This window comes from Humulus lupulus, chromosome 1 (genome assembly GCF_963169125.1).
Source record: "Humulus lupulus chromosome 1, drHumLupu1.1, whole genome shotgun sequence".
Lineage (NCBI taxonomy): Eukaryota > Viridiplantae > Streptophyta > Magnoliopsida > Rosales > Cannabaceae > Humulus > Humulus lupulus.
In genome coordinates, this window is record NC_084793.1 from 175,054,247 (window position 1) to 175,081,679 (window position 27,433).

General features: G+C 38.0%; 1 protein-coding gene and 1 non-coding gene across 4 annotated transcripts; one reads left to right on the forward strand and one right to left on the reverse strand.

The window, feature by feature from the left end:
* Positions 1-14,439: 14,439 nt before the first annotated feature.
* On the forward strand, positions 14,440-14,546 carry LOC133813673 (small nucleolar RNA R71). Its single transcript, XR_009884678.1, has one exon. It is a non-coding gene; the product is annotated as a small nucleolar RNA R71 (small nucleolar RNA).
* A 4,051-nt stretch (positions 14,547-18,597) lies between these two features.
* LOC133800597 (putative serine/threonine-protein kinase) lies at positions 18,598-22,941 on the reverse strand. Of its 3 annotated transcripts, XM_062238605.1 has the most exons (8): positions 22,631-22,941; positions 22,470-22,545; positions 22,012-22,179; positions 21,794-21,924; positions 21,082-21,295; positions 20,651-20,882; positions 19,287-19,437; positions 18,598-19,195 (listed from the first exon to the last, which is right to left on the reverse strand). In XM_062238605.1, exons 3-8 carry the CDS (start codon positions 22,160-22,162, stop codon positions 18,875-18,877), a joined length of 1,200 nt encoding a protein of 399 aa, XP_062094589.1. In that variant the 5' UTR covers positions 22,163-22,179; positions 22,470-22,545; positions 22,631-22,941; the 3' UTR covers positions 18,598-18,874. The 3 variants fall into 3 exon arrangements, with proteins under 3 accessions (XP_062094589.1, XP_062094595.1, XP_062094582.1); XM_062238611.1 differs by having other exon boundaries at positions 22,015-22,179; positions 22,470-22,941; XM_062238598.1 differs by having other exon boundaries at positions 22,470-22,941.
* Between the last annotated feature and the right edge of the window lie 4,492 nt (positions 22,942-27,433).

A 27,433-nucleotide genomic window follows, 5' to 3' on the forward strand; every position in this document is an offset into this window, starting at 1 on the left:
GGTCCTCGATCTGGAATATAACTGATGGCAAGAAAATCGTGGACTGCCAAGCAGCTCTCGGGACATAGCCTTAGGAAGATGTTCATAGCTCTTAGGACATGCCCTGGGGAGATGTCCACATCCTCCCTCTACCTGAGGGGAATAATCTCTAACTGTAGGACTGACCTCTCGAGGACTTATCCTCGGGGCGTGGCCTCATCAAAAAAATTACACATCCTACCACATGCCCTACTCAGACTGCCACATGTCCTACTCGGATGATCATGTGTCCTTGGGTGAGAACACAGACACACTACAAGAAAATAAGAGTTTTATGACTTTATTTGGGAAACATTGGAAGTCTACAATGTCTCCCAATTGGGGAGACGTTGTTGCTAGGGTCATTGTAGGTGTATATCTCACGTCTCCCATTGGGAGAGGTGAGTCACTTCCCACGTCTCCCATTGGGAGAGGTTGAAAGTCAAGTGTTGACTTTCAACCTCTCCCAATGGGAGACGTGGGAAGTGACTCACCTCTCCCAATGGAAGATGTGGGAAGTCCCTAGGAGACATCCAACGTCTCCCATTGGGAGAGGTGAGTCACTTCCCACATCTCCCAGTGGGAGACATTGAAAGTCTCCCACATTTAAAAAAAATAAATTAAATAAATTTATAATTAATATTATTTTAATTTGATTTAATAATTAATTAAATTGAAATTATTTTAATTTAAATTGAAATGATTTTAATCTAAATTTAAATTGATTTAATAATCAATTAAATTGAAAGAAAAAAATATATATCTGTTAGACATATACAAGAAATACAATATTTGTTAGACATATTCAAAATGAACAAATTTTGCATTGTGTATGAAAAGAAAGAGGTAAAAAAAAAAAAAAAAAAAACCTATCAACGAGGTCGATAACTTTGGATTATCGGCAACATATATGTCGCCCATTCTTGTCGCAACTCATCAATTTGTGCATCTGTATATGATGTGCTTGTTAGCTGCAAGAAATATAAAGTAAAATATATTAATTAATTATTTGATTACATTTATAGTTTCAAAAATAATTTGTAAATTTTAATTAATAATATCGTTCTCAAGTAATGTCCGGGACTCACATGTTCAATCAAATCCTTCAACATCCTCATTAAGTAATATCCACATGCCACATTGTCTGGTTGGTGTGGACACTAATTATTTAAAAATATGAGTAACTCATTATTAAATTGAAACTTTTTAAAAAATGCATACATATTATTCTACTTAATTATTATAAATGTTCAAAAATTTATGCTGAAGTTACTTACCTGAGGTTGCTTAATGCGTAGAGTATCAGGGATCTCGACATCAGGAAGATTCATAGAGAAAAAAAGATTGAAAGCGCTGACGATCACTGATACAATCTCCTCACGGTTATTTAGCTTTGAATTCACCGGATCACAACAATAAACATGATATGCATATGGTGCCAAAATAAGCAACATCCAATGTTCACTGCATAAGAAAAACAAAAAAATTATAGCTCAAATGTTAAACAAAGAAATTATTGATATGGATCGGAAAAATGACAACTTTTTAAACTTACCCATGGTTCCAAGGGACAAGCATAACTTGTTCTTTTGATTTTACGTCATTGCAACGTCTGAACAGATTCTGAACACGATCGTCGAATGAACTCCCTTGAGTGGCGACGATATTAGAATAGACAAATAAAAACTTATTTTGGCGACCTTGTTGTACCACATATCTGTAAATGAACCTAATACAAAAATATGAAAAATTGTTATATGAATGAATAAATCAAATTAGAAAATTAAATGAACAAATTTATTTGTGAGATATATACCTCATGTAGCTGATGACTACTGCTTGTCCAATCTTCTCCTTTCGAGCAAACTAAAGTATGTCATCCTTAAATATATAAGAGTGAGACATATCCTGATCAAAAACTTCAGACTCTATGCCTAGATTGACACACTCGCCATCATCCCAATGAGATACGATATTCTGTAATCGTTCCAATGGAGTGTGGGCCAATTGTGTTGGAGGAGTTTGTTGTCGTCTTCTTTCTCGAGGTTGTTGTGTTGATGGAGCTCTTGGTCGTTGTGATTTGGTCCTACTTGTAGAGGGAGTCTGTATACAATAATATCAACAATTAAAAAAATTTCAAACAAATATAGAATTGTAAAGATAATTATGTAAAAATATGGCATCACCTCATGATATACATCTTCAGATATAATGACAAAATCCTTAGGCCACACTATTGGCGTCCCAATGGCCTGAGAAACTATGTACATGTCCAAATCAGAATATGCAAAAGGGAGAGGACAGGTTGGCTTAAGAACACTCGTAATCATAACTTGGAAGTTGTTGCCTGCCTCTCTTTCAATGAGGTTACCTGATGCAACAATGTTTGGCATGCTCGGCCCTGCGTAAGAAACATATTATATACAAATAATCATGTTGAAGCAGTAAAGAAATTTATTTGGTTTCAGAATATTCAAGAAAGTTTAATTACCTCTTGCAAAAGCGGTTGTAGTGCAATAATGTGGTGTTCTGCTTGAGGCACTACTAGGTCTAGAGTATATCAAATGGATACATCCATCTTAAATAAATTGGACCACGATACCTCAACAATTTCATCTCTTAACTTATGTAACTTAAGCGGATCAATCACCTTACAACACAGTGACTTGAAAAACAAGCATAACCTTGTGATTACATCTCGAACTCTCCTAGGCAACACAGATCGAATGGCCACTGGTAGTAAATGTTGCATTAGAATATGACAATCGTGAGATTTCATTCCAGTCAGAATACAACTTTTCATGTCTACCAATGACCTTATATTTGAGGAATATCCATCTGGAACTTTTATATTAAACAAACATCTGCAAATTTCCATTCTTTCCTCTTTAATAAGAGTGTAAGCTGCATGAGGTAAATATGTTCGTCTCTTATCTGGTTTTGGAGTTAATTCATCTCTTATACCCATTGCAACCAAGTCTTGTCTAGCCTTAATTCCATCCTTAGTTTTCCCAGGAATATTCAACAAAGTGACAATCAAACTATCACATACATTTTTCTCTATGTGCATAACATCTAAATTATGACGTATAAGTAAGAAAGGCCAATATTCAAGTTCGAAGAAAACAGATTTCTTTTTATAACACCCTTTTGGTTCCTCCATAACCTTGGCATTGCGACTACGTTTCATCTTTGTAGGTGTATGAACTTTGGGCTTCCCTAACTTGAACACAATTTTGGACATCTTCTTAAGTACTTGGATCTCATTCAATGGCTCAGGAGCCTCCTCAAACTCTTGTTTACCATTGAATGCCTTCTTCCAAGTCCGAAGTTTATGCGTATTAGGCAAGAACTTCCTATGTCCCATATAACATATTTTCCGAGAGTGTTTCAAGTATTCAGAACATGTTTTTTCTTCACAAACGGGGCAAGCCTTATATCCTTTCACACTAAATCCAGATAAATTTCCATAAGCAGAAAAGTCATTAATTGTCCACAATAAGACCGCTCTAAGATTAAATTCTTCCTGCCTATACGCATCATAAACCTTAACCCCTTCATCCCAAAAAGTTTTCAAGTCATTTATAAGAGGAGCTAGATAGACATCAATATCATTACCAGGTTGTTTAGGTCCTGATATCAACAAGGTCAAAAGCGTAAACTTTCTCTTCATACACAACCATGGGGGTAGATTGTAAATAACAAGCATAACAGGCCAACAACTATACTTACTGCTAAGGGATGCGTGTGGATTAAACCCGTCAGTCGAAAGACCTAGACGAATATTACGAGATTCATTTCCAAAAGAAGGCCACTTCAAATCAACTCTCTTCCAAGCAAGGGTGTCAGCTGGATGTCTTAATTTACCATCCTTTATTCTTTCATTAGCATGCCACGACAAACTTTTAGCATGTTCGGCATTTCTAAACAATCGAATGAAATGAGGAATTGGCGGAAGGTGCCACAAAACTTTGGCAGGTACTCCTTTCTTGACATCGTCACCATTTCTTTTCTTTTTCCATCGTGACTCACCACAAGTAGGACACAATTTTGCGTCTGTAAAACTATTTCGATATAATATGCAATCATTAGGACATGCGTGAATTTTTTCGTACTGTATGCCTAATGAGCATAACATCTTCTTTGCCTCATAAAATGAAATTGGAATTTCATTATCTTCAGGCAATAACTCCTTCAAAAAACTAAATAAATCAGTAATGTTTTTATCACTCCAACCATGTTTAGCTTTTAGATTGTACAACCTAAGAAGCACAGATAATTTTGTAAATCTTGTACAACCAGGGTAAATTGGTTTCTCGGTATCATTAAGGAGTGTCTCAAACTTATTTTGATCTACTCCTGATCCATAATGTGCGTCGTCAACCATTTCATCTAATGGATCCCAGTTCTCCTCCACTATATTCCTCCTCACTCCTTTTGGTCTACTTGGCAGAGTTGGAGCAATCGGAGCTATCTCCCCATGGTAATACCAAATTGTGTAACTTTTGTCCATCCCATTGAAATATAAGTGTTCTTTAATCTTTTTAAGATCCATCTTTTTAACATTTCCACACTTAAGACATGGACAATAAGTAAAATTTGGGTCTTTCACATTTTCCGAACAAAACCTTAAGAACAAATCGACCCCGTTCCTATATTCCGCAGATAACCTATTCGCTGACATCCACTGTTTATCCATATATTCTCCTATGTCTATAGAAAATAATAAAAACAACACTAAATAAGCGCGTGATAAAGTTGTATGTCTATATAAAACTGTTGCGATAATTTTTTGCTATGCAAGTGCACACAGTCGCGAACTTGTAATAAAATGGTAAAACCAAGTATCGTCCTCAAGGACTGAATTATCAATTACCAGTCAATTAATCTCTTGTTCTATTTGATGAATTAAAACTTCTTGATTTTTTGTAAAATACAGCAAAAGAACCGATAAAGTGCAGAAATAATAATCGACAATTAAATAGCATAATAACTAATAGTAAAAACTCTTAATTCAATCACTGAGAAACAATTAGGATATTCAATCTCATCAACTATCCTTCCTATTATTCCCTAATGCCAAGTATGAATTCTTCTTATTTTTACCTAATTCAATTAACAAGTTGAGACAGCAGCCTATAATCATTCTATGAATTATAAACTCAACCTAGGTGACAATTTCCTATATTTCTATGGTAAATTGAACCACAAAGGTAGCATTAAATTCCACAACTTAATAACAGTTACACAATTAATTCAGATACTTTCGTTCTAAATTAGAATTATGTCCAATATAACCACAGCATAATTAAATCTCACTTCTCAGATTTTGACTTAAAAACATATATATATATGACTAAAGATGGCCAATCAATAATCAATCTATAAGAACAGGTTATAAGGAATTGAAAAAGATTGAAGAAGAGGAAATTAAAATTGCATTAGGTCATAATAGAAATTCAAGTGATTCAATTGAACATCCTAAACAGAAAATTAGTTCATAGTCATAGTGCTAATCACAACATAAATTAAAAATAACATCAGGAAGAAAAACATGTAAAAATACTCTAAGCTTGAGCCTTCAACACCAGAACTCCTCCCTTCGTCCGTACCTACTTCTCTCTTCTTTTTCGTCCTTTAAAACCTAGGATTTTTAGATTTTAGAGAGGCGGGCCGCGGCTCTACATACACTATGCCGCGGCCCGTGTCAAAATTTCTGGGCATACTATCCTTTCAATGCCGCGGCTCTCTGAAACCATGCCGCGGCCCGCATCATTGTCTTCTGGGCAGAATGCCCATCCATGCCGCGGCTCTACCTAGCCATGCCGCGGCCCGAAGATGTCCTCAAAAACCATGCTTCTGTTTCTCCCCCTAGCCGCGGCCCTACTTTAATCATGCCGTGGCTCTTAAGGAATTCTTCAATTCTTCAAGTTTTCATCCCAAAATTTCACCAACACTTCCAAATGGTATTGAGAACCATTCTTGATCAAAATATGATGAAAAACTCGATTATTTCTTCCCTTTCTTTAGCATTTCCTTCCACATGCTCAATTCTTCCTGATATTCACAAAAACAACCAAACAAAGCGTAAACCCGCGCTAAAACAAGGAAAAACAAAATAAAAGACTACTAAAAACATCACCAAGACATCATAAAAACTAGACTCATCAAACTCCCCCAAACTTAACCTTTACTCGCCCTCGAGTAAAGACCAAGTTACACTAACAAAAAGAAACAAACACAAAAACGAACAAGCTAAACCATCATTACCATCTACACTGCTTTGCCAACACTCATGAAATCTCAATTGCAATATTTATAACCAGAATTTCAGCTCAATTGCCGCAAAGTCCAACTTATACAGTTCAATTAGGGAAATCAATAATATATCATGAAAATGACTACAACACTTGCATTCTATCATATATGCTCAACTCATTCCATACAATTCCACAAACCAAATCTACAATATGCTTGCATTACTCGACCTTCTCCACTAATGTCAACAACACATGTTTTGAAATCAACAGGACTTTCACAGGTTATTGTGTTAGGCTTAGGTAAGGGTAGATGAAATTCTCATTTAAGCTCAATCGTTACCATAAGCATAAAACCTTAAAACCAACCAAATTTTTCTTTACCACACCAAAAATCACCCTTTTATACAATTAGAGAGAGAGATGACAACACTTTTCATTATTTTCTTCTTTTCTTTTTCTAGACTTATCACTTTTTTTTTTTTTTTTTTTTTTCAAATCACACTCCCCCAAACTTATTATTTTCTATATATATATATGATCAAGGAGTGTGACAAAGTGATATTATTCTTTTTTTTTTTTTTTCAAAGACTTCTCTCTCTCTTCTTTTTGTACAATCATACTGTATTCCAATCATAACAACCTCTTACTATTTTTCCTTCTTCTTTCCCACAGATTATATGCTTATGATAACAAAAGGACAGGAAAACAAAAATAAAGAAGTTAAGAAATTTAGGCTCAAATAGTATGATCAAGAACAAAAACCAAATTCAAGGCTCAAAAGGGTAACTAAGGATAATTAACTCAAGGTCGGCTTGAAAGGCACAATCGATCCAAAAAAAATTGCCTAAATCACTTTTCTAAACACATGTCATCAAGAATTTCGCCTCAAAAGCCAAATAATGCAAGTTCTATTAGATTCAAATTGTCATTCCACCAACCCTAGTCAAACACATATAATACAATCCAAAATGTTATCTTTTCAAAACATATTAAAAATTTCCCACAGAACTTTTTAAATTCAACTCTAAAACAATTGAACCAAGCACACAGTTGAATTCAATTTCCTTTTCACGAGCAAAGACAAAGCAAGTACAGACAAGAATGATGGTTTAACTTTTACACTACAGAAAACTAAACTAAACTAAACAACGCAGAAAAAAAAAATAAAACAAAAGAAGCTCCCCCCCAAACTTAAGACGCACATTGTCCCCAATGTGATAAAGAAAAAGAACAAGGGAAGAGAACTTACCTGACGCCACATCAGTATGGCGGTGGAGGTGGCCACTGATATGGAGTGTACTGTGGCGGTGGAGTGAAATAATTCTCATCGGCTGAACTCATAGTCCACCTCGTGACCAAAGTATTCAACTCCTCAATATGAGCCCGGCCATATTCATTTTGTTGCACCATAAAGTCATTATAGTGCTGATTTTGCGCCTGCTGCGATTGGATTAAATATTGATTTTGTTGAATAATGTAATCCAATCGAGCATGCGTACTCTGCGTGTGCTCGTCAATCGGTCCTCCAATTGCCAAATTTTCATGTGGGTTGCTGGGACCCGCTTCTTCTACTTCCTCCTCCTCAGCGTGATCAGGGCCCCCTGTTTCATCAACCCGGCTGCGCTTATTTGGCTGAGTAGAGTCAGGCTGCGTAAGACAGGCTGGAGGGAAGGCCGTAAACAAGGTCTGATTGATGGCCCCCATTGGCCTCCGGACTAGATCGCTGGAAAAGGTTGGTACCTCATAAGTGCTACATAAAGTCGAAAGGAAGGTACCATGGGCGACACCAGCGGTAGTGTTGAATCGACTGATGTTGCGTATGCTATATCGAATAATGCGGCCCACATCGACCTTCTTTTGATTCATGATAGCGTACACTAACAAACAACGCTCTCGATCAACAGAAGACAGGTGAGACGTCGGCAGTAAACGTGCACACACAAAATAAAACCACGCCTTCGCCACTGGGTTTAGCTGCCACCTGAACAACTCTTTGGGCCTCCCATTATGATAACTGAAACGTGCCCCTTCCATACTCAAGACCGCAGCCACCGCATCATAGTCTGGCTCCTCGAAATGGTCTAACTGCCAGTATTCATCCTCTTGTGCAGAAAAAGAGGGAAGACCCATTAATTGGTTGAATGCATAGGCTGATGTAGGCACCAATTTGCCTCTGACAAAATTATTCTGCTCTGCATCTTGATAGGAGAAATTGGCGAAAAATTCATATATAATAGAGCAGTTGGCTGAATCCACATGGTTCGAGTCACAAAACAAATTCCATCTTCGACGCACTATTTCAGCTTTTATAAGTTCATAACCAGGGTGCTGTACAGCAGGGGCCTCATCAAAGTCAAACCCCCTTTCCCTTACCACCGATCTTTTATAAATCTTTTTAAACAACTCGGCAGCATCCTTACTCACAAAAATATTCGTGTCATACTCAGCTGGGGCAGGTGGTGTTGGTGGTCGTTGAGTGCGTGATGAGGATGCTTTCTTGGAGGAGGTGCCTCTAGGGGGATTTCGCTTAGGACCCATAATATCTTTAAAAAAGAACCAACTAAACCCCCAAATATGCTCTCAAGAACTTGAGTATACTTTCCTTTTTGGTGTCACTCCCCCCCAAACTTACTAATTACCACAATCAACACCCCAAACACTAATTCCCACAATCAATACCCCAAACACTAATTCCCACAATCAATAGCCTCAAACAATAATTCCCACAATCAAAAATTGGCAAAACCCTTAATCTTCTCACAAGAACAACAAAGAACAATCCACAACACCACAATGCAATCTAATCTCTAATCAAAAGTATTAGATTAGAGAAGATACACTTACTTGAATGGCACAAAAATCCTTCTTGTGGTCTCCTTGACTGATGGAAGTCTCAAACAAAATTAGAGAGAAAAGAAGTTTTGAGTGTGAGTAAGATTGTGAGAGTGAATGAATGGGATAATGGCTGATTTAGGGCTTTTTATCCCAATTTTCGGACTAGGGCCGCGGCATTACCTTGACTATGCCGCGGCCCGCATCAAATTTCCACATTGGAATGTCGCGGCCCTCTCAGACATATGCCGCGGCCCGCCTTGTGATTCTGGGAAAACTTGGGATCAATGCCGCGGCCCTCCTCATCTATGCCGCGGCCCTCCTCATTTATGCCAAATCCGTGAGCCTCTGGAACCCCCCAATGCCGCGGCATCATAGGGCTATGCCGCGGCCCTTAAGGAATTTTTATTTTTTTATTTTTTTGATTTTTTTAAATTTTTTTTTCATTTTTCACGTTTTTCACGATTCTAAAAGTACAAAAATAAACCAAATATCCATCGTTTACAAATACAAAAGTAAAAAAAATAACAAGTAAAATATAGGGTGCCTCCTACAAGCGCTGTCGTTAACGTCATTTAGCCGGACGCGGAACCCTCTTCAGAGAGGCTTCAGAAGGAGGATAGACTTCGCTTGATCAAAACTACCACCCAAGTAGGGTTTCAATCTCTGACCATTGACTTTAAATGAATCACCTGAGTTGCCCCGAACTTCTACAGAACCATAAGGAAAAACTTGAACTACAGTGAATGGTCCGGACCATCTTGACTTCAATTTGCCAGGAAACAGTCGAAGTCTTGAATTGAACAGAAGTACCTGCTGCCCTGGTTGGAACTCCCTTCTGATTAAGTTCTTGTCATGCCAAGCCTTTGTTCTTTCTTTATAAATCTTGGCATTCTCATAAGCCTCATTTCTGAACTCGTCAAGTTCATTCAGTTGCAACAGTCTTCTTTCACTAGCGGCACTCCAATCATAATTTAACTTTTTCATAGCCCAAAATGCCCTATGCTCCAATTCGACTGGTAGATGACACGCTTTACCAAACACCAACCTATAAGGAGACATGCCTATTGGTGTTTTGAATGAAGTTCTGTACGCCCAAATCGCATCATCTAACTTTTTCGACCAATTCTTCCTCGAACTGTCAACGGTCTTCTCCAGGATGCTCTTGATTTCTCTGTTCGAAACTTCAGCTTGCCCATTTGGTTGAGGATGATAAGGCAAAGATTTTCGGTGATAAACTCCATAACGAGCCAGCAGTGCATCCAATTGCTTATTCACAAAGTGTTTCCCTTCATCGCTAATCAGAGCTCGGGGAGTGCCAAATCTAGTAAAAATATGTTTATGCAGAAAATTAAGCACAGTTTTACCATCATTGGCTCTAGTTGCTGCAGCCTCCACCCATTTGGATACATAATCCACTGCCAATAGAATATATTCATTGTTGTAAGACGGTGGAAAAGGCCCCATGAAATCGATGCCCCATACGTCAAACATTTCCACCTCAAGAATCCCTTGTAGAGGCATTTCGTTTCTCCTCGAGATATTGCCAGTTCTCTGACATCTATCACAGGCCTTGACAAACACATTGGCATCCTTGAATAATGAAGGCCAATAGAAACCGCTTTGTAATACCTTAGCCGCCGTTCTTGATGCTCCAAAATGCCCTCCGCATTGTTGAGTATGACAATGATTAAGAATGGACTGCGTCTCTTCTTCAGGAACGCACCTTCTGATAATCTGATCAACACAGTGCCTATAGAGAATAGGTTCCTCCCAATAGTAGTGTTTCACCTCAGAAAAGAATTTCTTTAATTGCTGCTTTGACATTTCAGGAGGTACAATCTTGGCAACTAAGAAGTTCACTATGTCTGCAAACCAAGGGACAGCTAAGGTTTCACTTACCCCAAACAACTGCTCGTCAGGAAAATGATCATTGATTTGCACTGCTTTCTTATTTTCAGTCTCCTCCACCTCAAGTCTAGAGAGATGATCAGCTACCACATTCTCGCTGCCCTTTTTGTCACGAATCTCCATGTCAAATTCTTGAAGCAACAGAATCCATCTAATCAGGCGGGGCTTGGCATCTTTCTTTGACATCAAGTATTTAATGGCAGAGTGATCAGTGTAGACAATCACCTTGTTACCAATCAGATATGGTCTGAATTTATCGCAAGCAAACACAATAGCTAGCAACTCTTTTTCTGTAGTGGCATAATTAAGCTGAGCATCATTTAGAGTCCGACTAGCATAGTAAATAGACCTGAATACCTTGTCAATCCGCTGTCCCAGAACTGCCCCCACTGCGTAATCACTGGCATCACACATCAACTCAAAAGGCAATTCCCATCTCGGAGCTATCACAATTGGAGCAGAAATAAGCTTTTCTTTCAAGAAATTGAACGCCCTCAAACATTCGTCATTAAAATCAAAGACAACTCCATTCATAAGCAGATTCGAGAGAGGCTTAGACACCTTTGAGAAATCTTTGATGAATCTTCGATAGAACCCAGCGTGACCAAGAAAACTTCTAACTCCTTTGACTGAAACTGGTGGAGGCAGCCTTTCAATGGTAGAAATTTTCGCTCTATCTACCTCAATTCCCTCACTTGAAATTTTATGGCCAAGGACAATCCCCTCTTTCACCATAAAATGGCATTTCTCCCAATTCAACACCAGATTAGCCATCTCACAACGACGCAGCACGTTCTTTAAATTACCCAAACAGAGGTCGAATGATGAGCCAAAAACAGAGAAGTCATCCATGAAAATCTCAATACACCGGTCTACCATGTCTGAAAATATGGCCATCATGCACCGTTGAAATGTTGCAGGGGCATTGCATAGTCCAAATGGCATTCTCCTGAAAGCAAATGTGCCATAAGGACATGTGAAGGTTGTTTTCTCTTGATCCTCTGGTGCAATAGCGATCTGATGATACCCAGAATACCCATCCAAGAAACAGTAGTAGTTGTGGCCTGCCAATCTGTCAAGCATCTGATCAAGAAAAGGCAAAGGAAAATGATCCTTCCTTGTTGCCTTATTGAGCTTGCGGTAGTCTATACAAATCCGCCACCCCGTTACAGTCCTTGTTGGAATGAGTTCATTGTTCTCATTTTTCACCACAGTCATTCCACCCTTCTTAGGTACCACTTGCACAGGGCTCACCCATGCACTATCAGAAATTGGGTAGATCACCCCAACATCCAACCATTTAAGAATCTGATCCAATACTACATCCTTCATGGCTGGATTGAGTCTTCTCTGGGCCTCTATGGATGGCTTGCTATTCTCCTCCAGTAAAATTTTATGCATCACTGTCGCTGGGCTTATTCCTCTAATATCTGCCAATGTCCACCCAATGGCCAATTTATGCTCCCTTAGAACCCTCAACAGTTTCTCCAATTCTACCTTTGACAAGTCAGCTGACACAATGACCGGTAAAGTTTCATTCTCTCCCAAATAAGCATATTGCAAGTGATCTGGGAGGACCTTTAATTCCAACGGTGGTGGCTGCTGAATGGAGGTTAGCGGTTTATCAGTCGCATCCGCTAATTCTTGGAACTTTTTCCAATATGGTAAGAAAGAGTTGATCCAGTTTACACATTCTCTGATCTCAGCATCCTCATCATCATCGCCCTCATCACCCAATAATACTGCCTCTAGGGCATCACTGCTCATCCTTCTCTTGGAGACTGCCTTTTCTATCATATCCACACTAAAGCAACTGTCACTAGCCACCGGATACTTCATAGACTTGAAGACTTTAAAGACCACCTCATCTCCTTGAACTCTCAGCTTAAGCTCTCCTTTTTGAACATCAAAAAGAGCTTGGCCTGTGGCTAAAAATGGTCTACCAAGAATAATAGGAACATCTGTGTCCTCCTCCATGTCCAGAACAATAAAGTCAGCGGGAAATATGAACTTATCCACTTTCACAAGAACATCCTCAATAATACCTCGTGGATGTGTTAACGATCGGTCTGCGAGCTGTAAAGTGACAGTTGTTGGTTTTGCCTCTCCCAAACCAAGTCTTTTAAACACAGATAAGGGCATCAAATTGATACTTGCCCCCAGATCACATAAGGCGTGCTTGCATTCAAACTTGCCAATGGTGCAAGGTATGGTGAAACTCCCCGGATCTCTCAGCTTTTGGGGTAACTTCCTTTGTAAAATAGCGCTGCACTCTTCAGTGAGTGCTACAGTCTCATAGTCCTCCATTCTCCTTTTCTTTGACAGAATCTCCTTCATAAACTTAACATAACTGGGCATCTGCTCCAAGGCCTCCGCAAAAGGAATGTTTATGTGCAGCTTTTTAAACACCTCAAGAAACTTAGAAAACTGTTTATCAAGGGTAGTCTTTCTAAGCCTCTGAGGGTATGGAACTCTAACTGGCTGCTCAATGACAACTGGGGGACTCTGTTCTGACTTCTGATGGTCTTCAGTAACCCTTTATGAATCAGACTGTGCACCCATCTCTTTTTTCTGAACCACTGCCTGTGGAGGTCTAGGCTGCTCTGTTTGCTTCCCACTCCGCAAAGTGATTGCTTGAACTTGCTCCTTGGGGTTGACTTCAGTATTACTTGGCAAGTTTCCCTGGGGTCTGTTATTGAGCATATTTTCCAACTGCCCAACCTGTGTCTCAAGGTTTCGAATGGAGGATCTTGTCTCAGTCATAAATTGAGTCTGAGTGTTAGTAAGAGTCAACAGGGAAGCTTGCAGTTCATTAGGTCTCTCAGGTTGAGGCATTGATTGTTGAGGCCTAGGCTGCATTGATGACGAAGCTTGATTCATAGGTGGCTGAGGCATGTTATTCTGAAATTGACCCTGAAACTGAGGTTGTTGGCCTTGATTATTCTTCCACGAAAAATTGGGATGATTTCGCCACCCAGGATTGTAGTTGTTGGAGAATGGATTATTGAGTGGCCTCTGAAAATTTCCCACCGCCTGAACTTGAGCATGATCCATGGGGGTGTTATTCATACAGATAGGGCACTGATCGACAGAATGAGCACCACCACACATTTCACATCTCACTGCCATCTGAACCACATTAGCAGACACACTACTCTGTTGCAACTGCTTGGTCAAAGAGGCTACTTGCGCTGTTAAGGCAGTGATTGCATCTAGCTCATGCACCCCAGCTACCTTTCTGACTCCTGATGATCTTTCCTCAGACCACTGATGGTTGTTTGTAGCCATGTCCTCCAGCAGTTCATAAGCACCAGCTGCGCTCTTGCTCATAAAAGTGCCACCCGCTGCAGCATCAATAATGGTTCTGGTTGTCGGACATAAACCATTGTAGAAATTCTGTACTAGCATCCACTGTTCTATGCCATGATGAGGACATCTTCTCAGGAGTTCCTTAAACCGTTCCCAAGCTTCATACAGTGACTCTCCGTCATTCTGGCAAAAGTTATTTATCTCTCCCCTCAATTTAGCAGCCTTTGACGGAGGGAAAAATTTGGATAAAAATTTCTGAGCCAGATCTTGCCAAGTGACAATGGAGTTTGGCTGCAGAGAATTCAGCCAACTTTTAGCTCTGTCCCTTAGAGAAAATGGGAAGAGCCTAAGCTTGATTGCGTCATCACTCACCCCATTATATTTGAAGGTTCCACACAATTCTAGGAAGTTGGACAAATGGGTGTGAGGATCTTCAGAGGGCAACCCATTGAATTGCACAGAGGACTGCACCATTTGTAAAATAGCAGGCTTGATTTCGAAGTTGTTGGCCTCTACAGCTGGTGGGCGTATACTATTTTGTACTCCCGTCAGAGTGGGTAGCACATAATCTCTCAGACTCCTCTCAGCGTTGGTCTGAGCCTGAACCCCTTGGACAACTCCTGGATTTAGACCATTCCTGCCATCTCCATCATTCTGTGCCATCTTCACAGAATTCTGGGTCTCTCTCTTAGTCTTTCTGATTTGATTGCAAGACTTTTCGATCTCGGGATTCAGAGGAACAAGTGTGGCTTTTCCTTTTCTGCCACGCATATACCAAAATTCACCTGAGATAGAAAAATTTAGCAACTAAACAGATTAGAAGCAAATAAATTAAAATCAAATTAGAATAAAAATTAATTAAACTGATATTGATAATTTTCAATCCCCGGCAACGGCGCCAAAAAAACTTGTTGCAATAATTTTTTGCTATGCAAGTGCACACAGTCGCGAACTTGTAATAAAATGGTAAAACCAAGTATCGTCCTCAAGGACTGAATTATCAATTACCAGTCAATTAATCTCTTGTTCTATTTGATGAATTAAAACTTCTTGATTTTTTGTAAAATACAGCAAAAGAACCGATAAAGTGCAGAAATAATAATCGACAATTAAATAGCATAATAACTAATAGTAAAAACTCTTAATTCAATCACTGAGAAACAATTAGGATATTCAATCTCATCAACTATCCTTCCTATTATTCCCTAATGCCAAGTATGAATTCTTCTTATTTTTACCTAATTCAATTAACAAGTTGAGACAGCAGCCTATAATCATTCTATGAATTATAAACTCAACCTAGGTGACAATTTCCTATATTTCTATGGTAAATTGAACCACAAAGGTAGCATTAAATTCCACAACTTAATAACAGTTACACAATTAATTCAGATACTTTCGTTCTAAATTAGAATTATGTCCAATATAACCACAGCATAATTAAATCTCACTTCTCAGATTTTGACTTAAAAACATATATATATATGACTAAAGATGGCCAATCAATAATCAATCTATAAGAACAGGTTATAAGGAATTGAAAAAGATTGAAGAAGAGGAAATTAAAATTGCATTAGGTCATAATAGAAATTCAAGTGATTCAATTGAACATCCTAAACAGAAAATTAGTTCATAGTCATAGTGCTAATCACAACATAAATTAAAAATAACATCAGGAAGAAAAACATGTAAAAATACTCTAAGCTTGAGCCTTCAACACCAGAACTCCTCCCTTCGTCCGTACCTACTTCTCTCTTCTTTTTCGTCCTTTAAAACCTAGGATTTTTAGATTTTAGAGAGGCGGGCCGCGGCTCTACATACACTATGCCGCGGCCCGTGTCAAAATTTCTGGGCATACTATCCTTTCAATGCCGCGGCTCTCTGAAACCATGCCGCGGCCCGCATCATTGTCTTCTGGGCAGAATGCCCATCCATGCCGCGGCTCTACCTAGCCATGCCGCGGCCCGAAGATGTCCTCAAAAACCATGCTTCTGTTTCTCCCCCTAGCCGCGGCCCTACTTTAATCATGCCGTGGCTCTTAAGGAATTCTTCAATTCTTCAAGTTTTCATCCCAAAATTTCACCAACACTTCCAAATGGTATTGAGAACCATTCTTGATCAAAATATGATGAAAAACTCGATTATTTCTTCCCTTTCTTTAGCATTTCCTTCCACATGCTCAATTCTTCCTGATATTCACAAAAACAACCAAACAAAGCGTAAACCCGCGCTAAAACAAGGAAAAACAAAATAAAAGACTACTAAAAACATCACCAAGACATCATAAAAACTAGACTCATCAAAAACTAATTGTTTATTATCCTAGATAAAATCGGGCAGCATTTCCCCTATAATAGTGACCTAACCATCTGCATGTGAATAACAAAACAAACAATTCAAACAACATACAATAAGTTTCTTCCTTATAGGATGTCTATATTAAACTAATTATTTATTATCCTAGATAAAATCGGGCAGCATTTCTCCTATAATAGTAACCTAACCATCTGCATGTGAATAGCAAAACAAACAATTCAAACAGCATACAATAAGTTTCTTCCTTATAGCTCCGCAGCACACAATTTTAATCTCAGAACCTACTTCACTAAAACACACAAGTTCTCAACCTTCCGTTATCATCGTAGCACATAATTTTAATCTCAGAACCTACTTCACTATGGATGAATATTTAAGATATTCAAACTCCTCTAACATTTGTTTAATAATATTAAAAGTAGAAGTAAGAGAATATATATGTACCTCTTGCAATTAATAATCCAAAAGCTAGCAAAATTACTTCACTTAGTAATCAAATTCGTTATTAAATCCACAAACCAATAAAATTAAATTAATAAATAATAAATAGAATATCACTAAATATCTAGCAATATATAACAGATTATTGTAATATTAGAAACTTAATTACCTCAAATGTGTGATTGATATAGGAATTTTGATGCAAAATACTCTCTAAAATCTCACCACCAAAATCACAACCTATGAAATTAAATTAATTAATATGTTAAACATTATTAAACAAATATCACTAAATATCTAATAATAGTAAATGATATTGGTGAACAAATAAAAAAAAAACCCCCAATGCGCCACTAATTAATATTATAACCTAAACAAAAAATCAATAAAAAATTTCATAACCTAAAAACTTAATAATCATCAAAAACATAAAAAAATTTCATATATTTATATTTTATAAATTGTTTAATAAATTTATTATAACATAACTATATTTATATATAACAAAATAGTTACAATTTACAAAAAAAAAAAATTAAATATATATAAAAAAATATATCTAAATTTCAAAATAAAAAATGATAAAAATTTAAAAAAATCATGAACATATATACTCTAATGAAATCTATACAATGTGATAGGTTAAATTAAAAAAAAAATCATAAATATACAAAATACTTCCTTGAAAAAACTAAAAAATTCTACAATGTATATAAAAAAATGTATAAAAATATAAAACTAACACAAAATCATGTATATTACTCATCCTAATGCTAAACCTATGATTTTTTTACAAAATAATTAACTAAAAATCAAGAAAATTAAAAAAAAAAAACTTACCTTTAAACCCTAAAAAACGCAGTTTGCTTCGGTATGGTTTTGCTCTCTGCTGGTTGAATTCGCGTGTGTGTGAGGAAGAAGAAAGAAAAAACACATTAATATGTGAGGGAGACATCCAACGTCTCCCACTGGGAGACGTGCCACGTAATGTACTCCCACCCAATTTTCAGCCTATTTCCAACGTCTTCCACTATTTTTAATGTCTTACAATTGTAGCCATTAATAAAAACTTTCAATGTCTTACACCATTAGACATTTAAAACCCATAATAAGTTTTAATGACTTACACCGATGGTGTAAGACATTGTAGGGAGTCATTGTATATCAAATTTGTAGTAGTGACAACACTGTGATTTTAGCTCTGAATGCTAAAAAGACTCTGAATTAGCAACTTAGTTTTTTGTTTGTAGAATGTTTTAATGTTTTCTTTTTGTTGAATTCCATGTTTGTTGAGTGGATCCTAGGTCTAGCAATGGGAGTGCCCATTCTTTGGGTTCTAGGGGTAGAAACTCATGCTCTGTTTCTCTATGGGAGCTAGGCCCCTTGTGGCTAGCAGATTTTGTTCTGGTTTCTAGTTTTATAAATTTCAGTTTTGGATTAAAAAAAACAGAGATACATAGACTAAACAAAATTATAACAAATACAAGACAATAAATGTACCTTCTAAAACTTCGGAACGTAATGATACAATATTTATATACTTCAAATAATTTTTTTACAGTTTATCCAAAATGTACTTTTAACGGTTTAACCTTTGCTTTGCACTCAAAGACTAAGACCTTGTGCTGCAACTACCAAGTAATTTGGTACCTATAACATCCTTTTTCGTGATTTTCTAAAAAAATAAAATAGAAAACAATTAACAAAAGTGAAAACAAATCTGTACTAAAAGATATTAAGACATCACATAAATCATTTTTTTCATTGTTTGAAAGACTACTCATGACTTAGTTTGGTGGGTTTGGTGAGAAGGACTCAGTCTGAAGGGAAGATGGAAAAGGCTCAGAAAGAGTTTCACAAGAAGGGTTATCATCCTTCCTTCGTTTTCGGTCCAAGAAGGCGGGTTTCAAAGGTGTCCCAACCATATTCACATTGCATGTCAACATGGTCACAATATGTGACATGGGAGGTCTATGTTCTGGATCAGGTTGGAGACACAAGAAAGCTACATTTATTGCTTGCAAAACATCCTTCTCCAAAAATCCATCTTCTCTCATTCTTGGATCTATGAGCTCGAGCACCTTCGATGTCTCATATAGCCTCCATGCCTGGGAGGAAATTTGAAACAATCAACATGAGATCTTGAATGATGCAATATGAAATAATAATTAGTCGTTCTATAAGTAGCAAGATGCTTACATATTCAGGGAGGTAATGCATTTCAGATGGCAGTTTCAGATCAGTATTTTTCCTACAGCTAATGATTTCAAGCACAAGAACTCCAAAACTATATATATCTGCCTTCTCAGACAACTCTCCTCGAATTGCATATTCAGGTGCTGAATAACCCCTGAACAAATTAAAAAAAAAAAAAAAAAGAGTTCAGCTTGTAACCTCAAAATCAATAATACACCTGTAGGAAAAAGAAACTTCATAGCTTTTTTGTCACTATTTTACACTTTTCTTCCCCTTTGGTTGACATTTTCAATTGTTAATGTATATATCAAATTATGGATTCACCTGATTCAGTGAAACTGACAGAAAGTACGTATCTTAGTGGATTTTAAATTGATGAGAACTTATAATCAGCTATACAACACAAGCGCAAATGAATGTTTTTCTTTTCCTATGTTTTACTTTACTCTTGCCAATCATGAAAATAATGAGAGAAGACAGTTGTTTTAGCAGCAGTTCGTTAATTGCATTCTTCTTCCTAATTCTTCATCGAACAACTTTTTTTACTCAGGATAACATAGTCTAAGCATTAGGTATCCTTGTTTGATTATTCCACACAACCAACTGCCTTTTGTTTTTTTTTTCTACTTCAACAACTAAATCGAACCTTATTTATACGTTACTTAATAGTCACATTGTTAGAGACCTCGTTCTTGGAAGGAATGAAAAGACCATCAAGTTTGTCTTTTGTTCTTCTTGTGTTGCTAAATATGTATTTTATTCTTCAAATTCAAATCAGGCAAATCCTATTTCCCCAATTTTTCTGATTTCACCTACAATAACATACTCTAGGCTTCTACATGTATTGAAAACCGTTAAAATAGCCTAAAAAACAAAAATATCATATAGTTGTATATGCTGATTCAACTAATTATGGTTGTCGTATAGGCATATGAATTCGGTACCTGTGAATGGTTCCACTTAGAATAACAGGAAGTAAGGTAGCAACAACGATGATACAAGAGTTCCTTCCTTCAATTTGTAGTGATTTTACTAGAACTAGCAACATGCAATTTTCAAATTATGAAAGGTTGCTACCATTGATAGTGAAGGAAAAACAATGACAAAAATGATGCGTTATAGTAGTTGGATGTAATTAATATCATGACAGCAGTTTCCTGCTTGATGATGAGTGAAGAACTATGATTTTTTCTTCCAGAATTAACAAAAGTTGCCATTTTCATTTCTCCTATTTATCAATAGAAAAAGGAGAAACAAATATAAATTAATTTCAGTGCGTATTGCCCTAGTTTACTCAAAAACGTTCTGTCGATCAACAAGTTATAAAGGGTACCAATATAGCACAGTATTTAGGGTATAGCACTTACAAAGTTCCAGCATAAGTAGTGCTAAGGTAAGCTTCGTCTTCTGGAAAAAACCTAGCCAGCCCAAAATCTCCAATCCTAGGTTGAAATTTGTCATCAAGAAGAACGTTGCTCGCTTTAATGTCTCTGTGGATAATTCGTAAAGGAGAGTCCTCATGTAAGTACTGCAACCCTTTAGCAACCCCTATAATTATTTGATACCTTATGCTCCAGTTCAGGAACTGGTCACTTTTTCCTGTGTTGAATAACAAATGTAAGTGATAACTGTAGTATGATAATTTGCTGCTTTCAGCTTATAGATAAGTTTATACAGTTTCTTCAGCTTTCAGTTTTAGTATTTTTAAATTAAAAATATGCAACAGAATTGTAGTAGTTCAAATTTCTAAAGACCAATAAATATATGGATAAAAGAAGAAAAAGTGGGATAACCATACCATATATTATAAGGTCCAAGCTCTTGTTTTCCATGTACTCGTACACAAGTAACCTTTGAGGCCCATCTGAGCAACATCCAAGTAAATGAACTAAGTTTTTGTGCTGAATGCTAGTGATCATTCTCACTTCGGCAAGAAATTCTGATTCTCCTTGTTGGGATTTGTTAAGAGACAATTTCTTAACAGCAATCAACCTCCCATCACCTAACTTTCCCTATAAAATATTGAAACAGTAGGGAGGACTTTCGTAAGGGAGTGATAAACCCAAGAATCTATTCTCGAACATAAAAGCCGTGTTCTTCAAGCTGTGGCCCACAGTCATAATTAATGTCTAACATAGTACATTTGCAAACTGACTCTCCAACTTTGGAAAGTTGAACAAAACAATTATGGAATATTTTAATGATTGTAGTACCTGTAGCTACAACATTCAGTTTCAAAAAGAATTCTTTGCTAACCAAGCTCTAGATCTTCAAAGTAGCACAAGAAACAAAAATGCAAATGTATTACCATTGCAATACATTGATTAATCTTTTAGCTTTTGGTATTAGGAATTCGGGAGTAATATATCTTAACATTTCATTCAAAATTACATGCGGAGACTTGGGATATGGATATCAAAGGTCAAAAGTATAGGTTTATGTCTTTAGGAAAACACAAAGAGTAGTTGAATTTACAAGAGAATATAAAAATAAAAATAAACAAATAGTACCTGAAACACAGGTCCAAATCCACCTCTTCCAAGGAGATTGCCGGGATGAAAATTTTTGGTTGCTTTCTTCAATGTTTGGAAATCAAATAAGCTAATTCTTCGAAGGTTCCTACTAAACAAATCTGTGGACACTGCAAAACAAGATCGAAAATATAGTTAGTTGACAATTAGGTTTCATCAAGGCACTCTTCATAAATCCAGTTGTTTTACAATATCACAACCTGGGTGTCCTTTGGCTCGCTTGACGAACTTCTTCAAGTCTGTTGGTTTGATAATTCTCCAAAAGACTAATGCCAGAATAACCACTATTATAAGCATGATTATTCCTCCAAGGAAAAAGAAGAAGATTGACTGAGATGCAGAACTCATTATCTTATCAAAGATCACTGCATCCACAACAGAGCTATGGTTGGAACTAGTGAAAGATACAACCAAGAGAAAGATCCCAATAGGGAGGCCAAGAACAAATAGACATATACATATATTTAAGGGGTTTTCTCCGTGTTCCAGTGAGTTTATTTGCACACAAGAAAAAACTAAAATATCTAGCCAAGAAAGCACCAACATATCTATTTAACTAATTTTCCAGTGAAATTTATCAAGAGTTGTCAAAGTTGTTAAAGACAGTAACATGGTGTTTCATCAATACTGAGTTGTGGGTAAGTAGAAGAATCACCGTTGGAGTTTCAGTCGTGGATTTTAGTAGCCGCTCTGCAGTTCACCACTCCAAATGTAGATGTTTGATCAAATCTCTGAAAGAACAAAAGAAAAAATAAAAGCAATTTGATAATAAAAACGGATGTATACATTAACAGGAAATTAATAGTTACCCATTACCTTGTAGTGGTCGGTGAGGCATTCTAAGGTACCAACGGACTAATGTGTATTCTTCTACAGTGAAGCCTTAACTTACAATGGCAGAGGCTATGAAAGAGGTTGAAGATGGTCCAGAGAGGGGTAGAGGCTTGAAGTTGAAGGAGCAAAACATAGGAAGAATCGAGGTTCGGAGGTAACAATAGAAGTGAGTGACTTCGTTGAAATCCACGAACAGAAGACTCCAAAAGTGTTTGCATTGCAGTACCAGTCTGCACGAACATTCTTTCTTCCGCACATTGACAGCTAAAGCATACTTCCAAGAATATTTTGGATTTGTTGGTACACTAATCGTTTTGACTTTAAAAGGAAAATTTCACCGCCTCCTAATTAAAAAAAATGGTAAATTTACAATTATTTACACAAATTCTGGGATCACGTTAGCATATCATATTGACTATTGAAAAAAAAAGTGGGAAATCCCCTTCCCTAAATATTTTGTTTGGTAACCTTTAATAAGTTACCATATAGTTTATTAAAAATAATTAATTTACACGGTAACTTTTAATAAACTTTTTTAGTTACTCGTATAATTTACATATCTTATTATTAATATATTTTTATATTACTTTCAAGTCTATCTTAAACACTAATAGAGATCATATAGTATAAAATGTTACTCCTATAATTCAAAGTTATAACGAATAACTTATTAAAAATGATATTATTTAGTATACTGCATAATTACTTTTAAAAGCAACATTTTCGTTACTTTTTATAAATCACTTAAGAAACTAGTTGGCTATCTTTTGCTATATGATTAAATTTTTTAGTATACCACAAATTTAAAGTAACCAACAAACTTAGTGAGTTACCAAAAAAAGAGTTTTGTTATATTCTATTTAAAAGTTACAAAATTATATCCTCAAGAATCTATTTTTAAAAAATTACTTGAAATGCTTTAAAATAACTTAAAAGTTATTTAGAATACATATAGTGTCTTTTAAATGTAAAATTAGAATACAAATTTTAGTATATTAAATTTAGTTTAAGTTTAAAATTTAATTACTTTTTAGTCAACAAAATATAAAAAAGAAACTAGAAGGTTGCTTTTTATTTTGGTCATCTTCTCCAGCGACAGTGAAAAAATATATGCTTCCCACATATCAAAATGATCACCTTGAAGAGTAGGTCGTGATGGTAAAACTCTTAAGCCTAACCGACTAGCAATATGACCGGAAAAGATTTTTAAAATTAAAAAGAAGAGAGAAAAAAACAAACAAAAAATGTTGTTTTGCAATCAACCCTAAGAAGAGATATTAAAGAAATAAGTGAATAGAACACAAGGATTTTTACGTGGTTCAGGTTATAAAAGAACCCTAGTCCACAAGTCTCTAGTATTTAAAGGTTTGGAAACTTGTGAGGGTAAACTTCAAATAAGTATTCTCATGTAGTGTTTAGCTTGCTCTAAGTACAAGGTATTTTTCTCTCTAAAATATCGAACTCTTTACAATGAGAAATTAATACACATTATTTCCATTATTGGGGGATTAATATCTATTCAATGCATTGGGTTGCATTGAATAGAGACCACGACCCAAGCGAGATTTGCGGGGCCCATGTGTCACCACTCTGAAAAGCAAACCCAAGTGTCAACGCCCCATTGCTGAGCCCATCAGTCCGTGCATTTAATTTGGGGTCAACTCCAAGATCCCAAACATCTACTCTACACCCGAGGCATCTCTTCCCAAAGAAACAATGATTGCAATTCGTACCTTTTGAACCCTAACTGTTGGATCACCCGCATGAACTTACTAGGGCAAGTCATCTGATGGTCGTGGGGAAGTTGCTTCCCTCATAAGTTTTACTGGGTATAAAATCCCAAGAAAACCATCTTCGGCCTCACATGATAACCATACAAAAATCAAAAACCTTCCCAGAACACTCTCTTCTCTCTCGCCTACCCCTCATCTTCAATCCTTCTTTCCAGAAGCTCTGGAAGACTAGCGTGAATCGTCATACTTCTGGACAGACGACAAACAATACTTCAAGGTTAGGACTCGCCTCAGCACCTACCTCCGCTTCATCTCGAGTAAGCACCTTCGACCCACTTTTTTGTTTTTGTGTGTGCTCGAGATTTTTCGATATATGTTTAGGAATGCCAGTGGTATGGAATTTTGGAGTTTATTTTTAGTTTTCACAAGTCATTTTAGGCACATTTTGAGATTAGGCTTATTCGAAATGACCCTCAAAAGTCTTTATGTCAACTTTGCGTTTCTGAACCTGTGATCGGAATCTGGGGATTTCCCAGATTCCGGTAGGTTCATCTCCCCCGGCTTGTCCTTAGGCGCCAAGGATACCCCGCATTTCTAAAAATTTTCTCTTCTTCCCAAGCAGTATCCTTAGAGTCATTCGTGTTTGGCCATCTTTCCTTCGATCAGAATACTAACTGCTTGGTTTTTTGTCTCAGATGTCTGAGGAACTCCAAAAATTACACGAACATGGGTTTTATCTCTTCAACCAGGAGATCTCCGATATGGCCCGAGAACGAGATGTTTCAGAAGGAAATGTAAGTATGGGAATCCAAGAGCCGGCTAGGGAGCTAGTCGTTCACCCCGACATTCAAGTGGCAGTGAGGCCCAAAATGCCCAAAGACTGGGGTCTAACTATGGAGGAGGTTAACAGGGCCCCTCTTCCACACCCTACCCAAAAATATGAGGGAAATGCGTTCGATGTAGAGGATTACCACACTCTACTTCGACACCTTGATGCCCTCGAGGCAATCATGAGATACTACTCAATCGAAGACAAATTCCTCCTCCGCCTCTGTCGGGAGTCCGAGAGGCCGCATCATAGCGTCAACGGCCTAGGCGCCTGGAGCTAGGCCCACCTGATAGTAGGGGCTACCCTACCCCTCAAACAATACTTCGTGAACTTCCTGAAGTTCATGGGGATAGCCCCTTTCTAGCTCTCCCCCAACGACTACAGAGTGCTTGCAGGGATGTACATTCTGTACTGGAAGGAGAAATGGCCTAAGCCCTCGCCAGCGGTGATCCTTTACTTCTACAGCTTCAAAACCACTCCTTGGAAGAAAGGCTCCAAGCGAGACAAGTATTATTCCCTGGCGAAGTACGCGGCCTCGTCGCTCAATTATAAGGCTCATCACGATAACGAGAATCACTCTCGGGACTAAAAGGATGCCTTCTTCTTCACGGAGGGCTTCCCGGCCCGTAGCAACCCGACCCTGATTCTTGACTTCACTCGAGTTGGTGAGTATCTTTCCGAATGCGTTGCCTTTTACCTTACTAGGGTTTTTCTGTATTCGACACTTAGTCAATTCCTTTTGAATAGGTCCTTTCCGCCGAACCTACTATGTCCAGCTCTTCTAGGATCATCTCCAGGCGATGAGGGCTCTCTCCGACCAGGATTTGGACCTTAGCGTCCTGGTAACAGAATCAAACCTCATTAGGTCGGGGCTTCTCAGTGTAGATCAACGAACCAGCAACCTGGAGCTAGCCAAGTACCGCCAATCCAAAAAGTCTCGGGAGTTGGTGTCTCGTCATATTAGTTACATAGAAGGGTTGGCCAAGAGGGCATTATAGAAATGGTTGGCGGAGCAGAGGCTGGTGAACGTGCGCACTGTAAAGGAGGCCCGAGAGGCACAAGAGGATCAAGAGCTCGAGGAAGAGCTTCAAGCAAGGATGGAATCTTCCCACCTTGACTCAGGTAAATCACCTTTCGCTCTGACTTATGCTTCTCGAGTAGGTGACAGGATAAGTCCCGAGCATGTTTGGGCTTCCCTAGCCCTCCTACATTGTGGTCAAATCTCACACCGGCATTGGACTAAAGAAGAATTCTAGGATTACTAGATCTAATAGACGTGTATCTCCACCGCCTGAGGAGGCACTCAACTTCTTGGGGTTTCGTACCCCTATACTGAGTGACATCCTTCAACTCGAGCTAGTTTTGCCAATATGGTACCAACATTAGTTGTGAGGTCAGGAATAGGATAATACACCCTCATTGTTTGCACCGAGGCTCAACTCACGCTGGGCCTCCGAGTAGCTTATGTTATTGCATTAGCCAGTTGTGTAGAATGTACGCTAACTATTTGATTTGTTCCTGCAGCTCACATGGGATTGGCGGACATTTCCCGATCTGCACTAAGGTTGGGAGCGCCCCCAATCTCTTCGGCATGAGAGGGCTCATCGCATCCTCAGAGCAACCTGAACCCTCTCCTCCGACCAAGAGGTGGAGAGTCTCCACTCCCCCTGCGGAGGTCCCTGCAATCGACTTGCCCCTGGTGGTGGAGATCCCATCCTTGCCCGGGTCAGACGAAGCGGTTCAAGAGCTAAGGCAGGAGGAGGTCCCAGAACCAAATCAAGGGTTGGTTCAAGACTCGGAGCAGGAGGCGGTGCCACCCTAGATCCGTCTCCTTGTGTACCCCAAGAGGTATGAGGGGGCCTTGCTGGAGTAGTATGAGAAGATGCTTCAACACTTCAAGGCGAGGCTGGAAGAAGACAACAAAGCCTTGCACGAGACGGCTGAAGCCCTTCGTCAACTCAAGCCACCCCGAGAGAGGCCCATCATCCCTCCAATTGGTCCGGCCGAGCTGGAGACTTTGTTCTCTGGCAAGCTGAGGGAGATCGTTGCTCCTCTCACCGCCGAGCTCCTCTAGGGGGTCAGCTCTAGCATGTGCGAGTTGACTGCCCGAAGCTTTTCCCAACTTGACAATAGTAACGATGCTTCTCTTATGGCTTCGTGTCGGTACGCCTCTATCTGGGTAAGCTAATCATTCCTGTGCTTGAATTCAACTCAACAAGGTTT

Bases quoted from the DNA above. Each gene is read 5' to 3' on its own strand.
- LOC133800597 (XM_062238605.1), bottom strand. From the start codon at position 22,162: ATGAGTTCTGCATCTCAGTCAATCTTCTTCTTTTTCCTTGGAGGAATA. The intron at 21,925-22,011 runs GTGATATTGTAA...CTTGTTTTGCAG, and splicing joins AGCCAAAGGACACCCAGGTT to TGTCCACAGATTTGTTTAGT. The intron at 19,196-19,286 runs GTAAGCATCTTG...ATTTCCTCCCAG, and splicing joins TGCATTACCTCCCTGAATAT to GCATGGAGGCTATATGAGAC.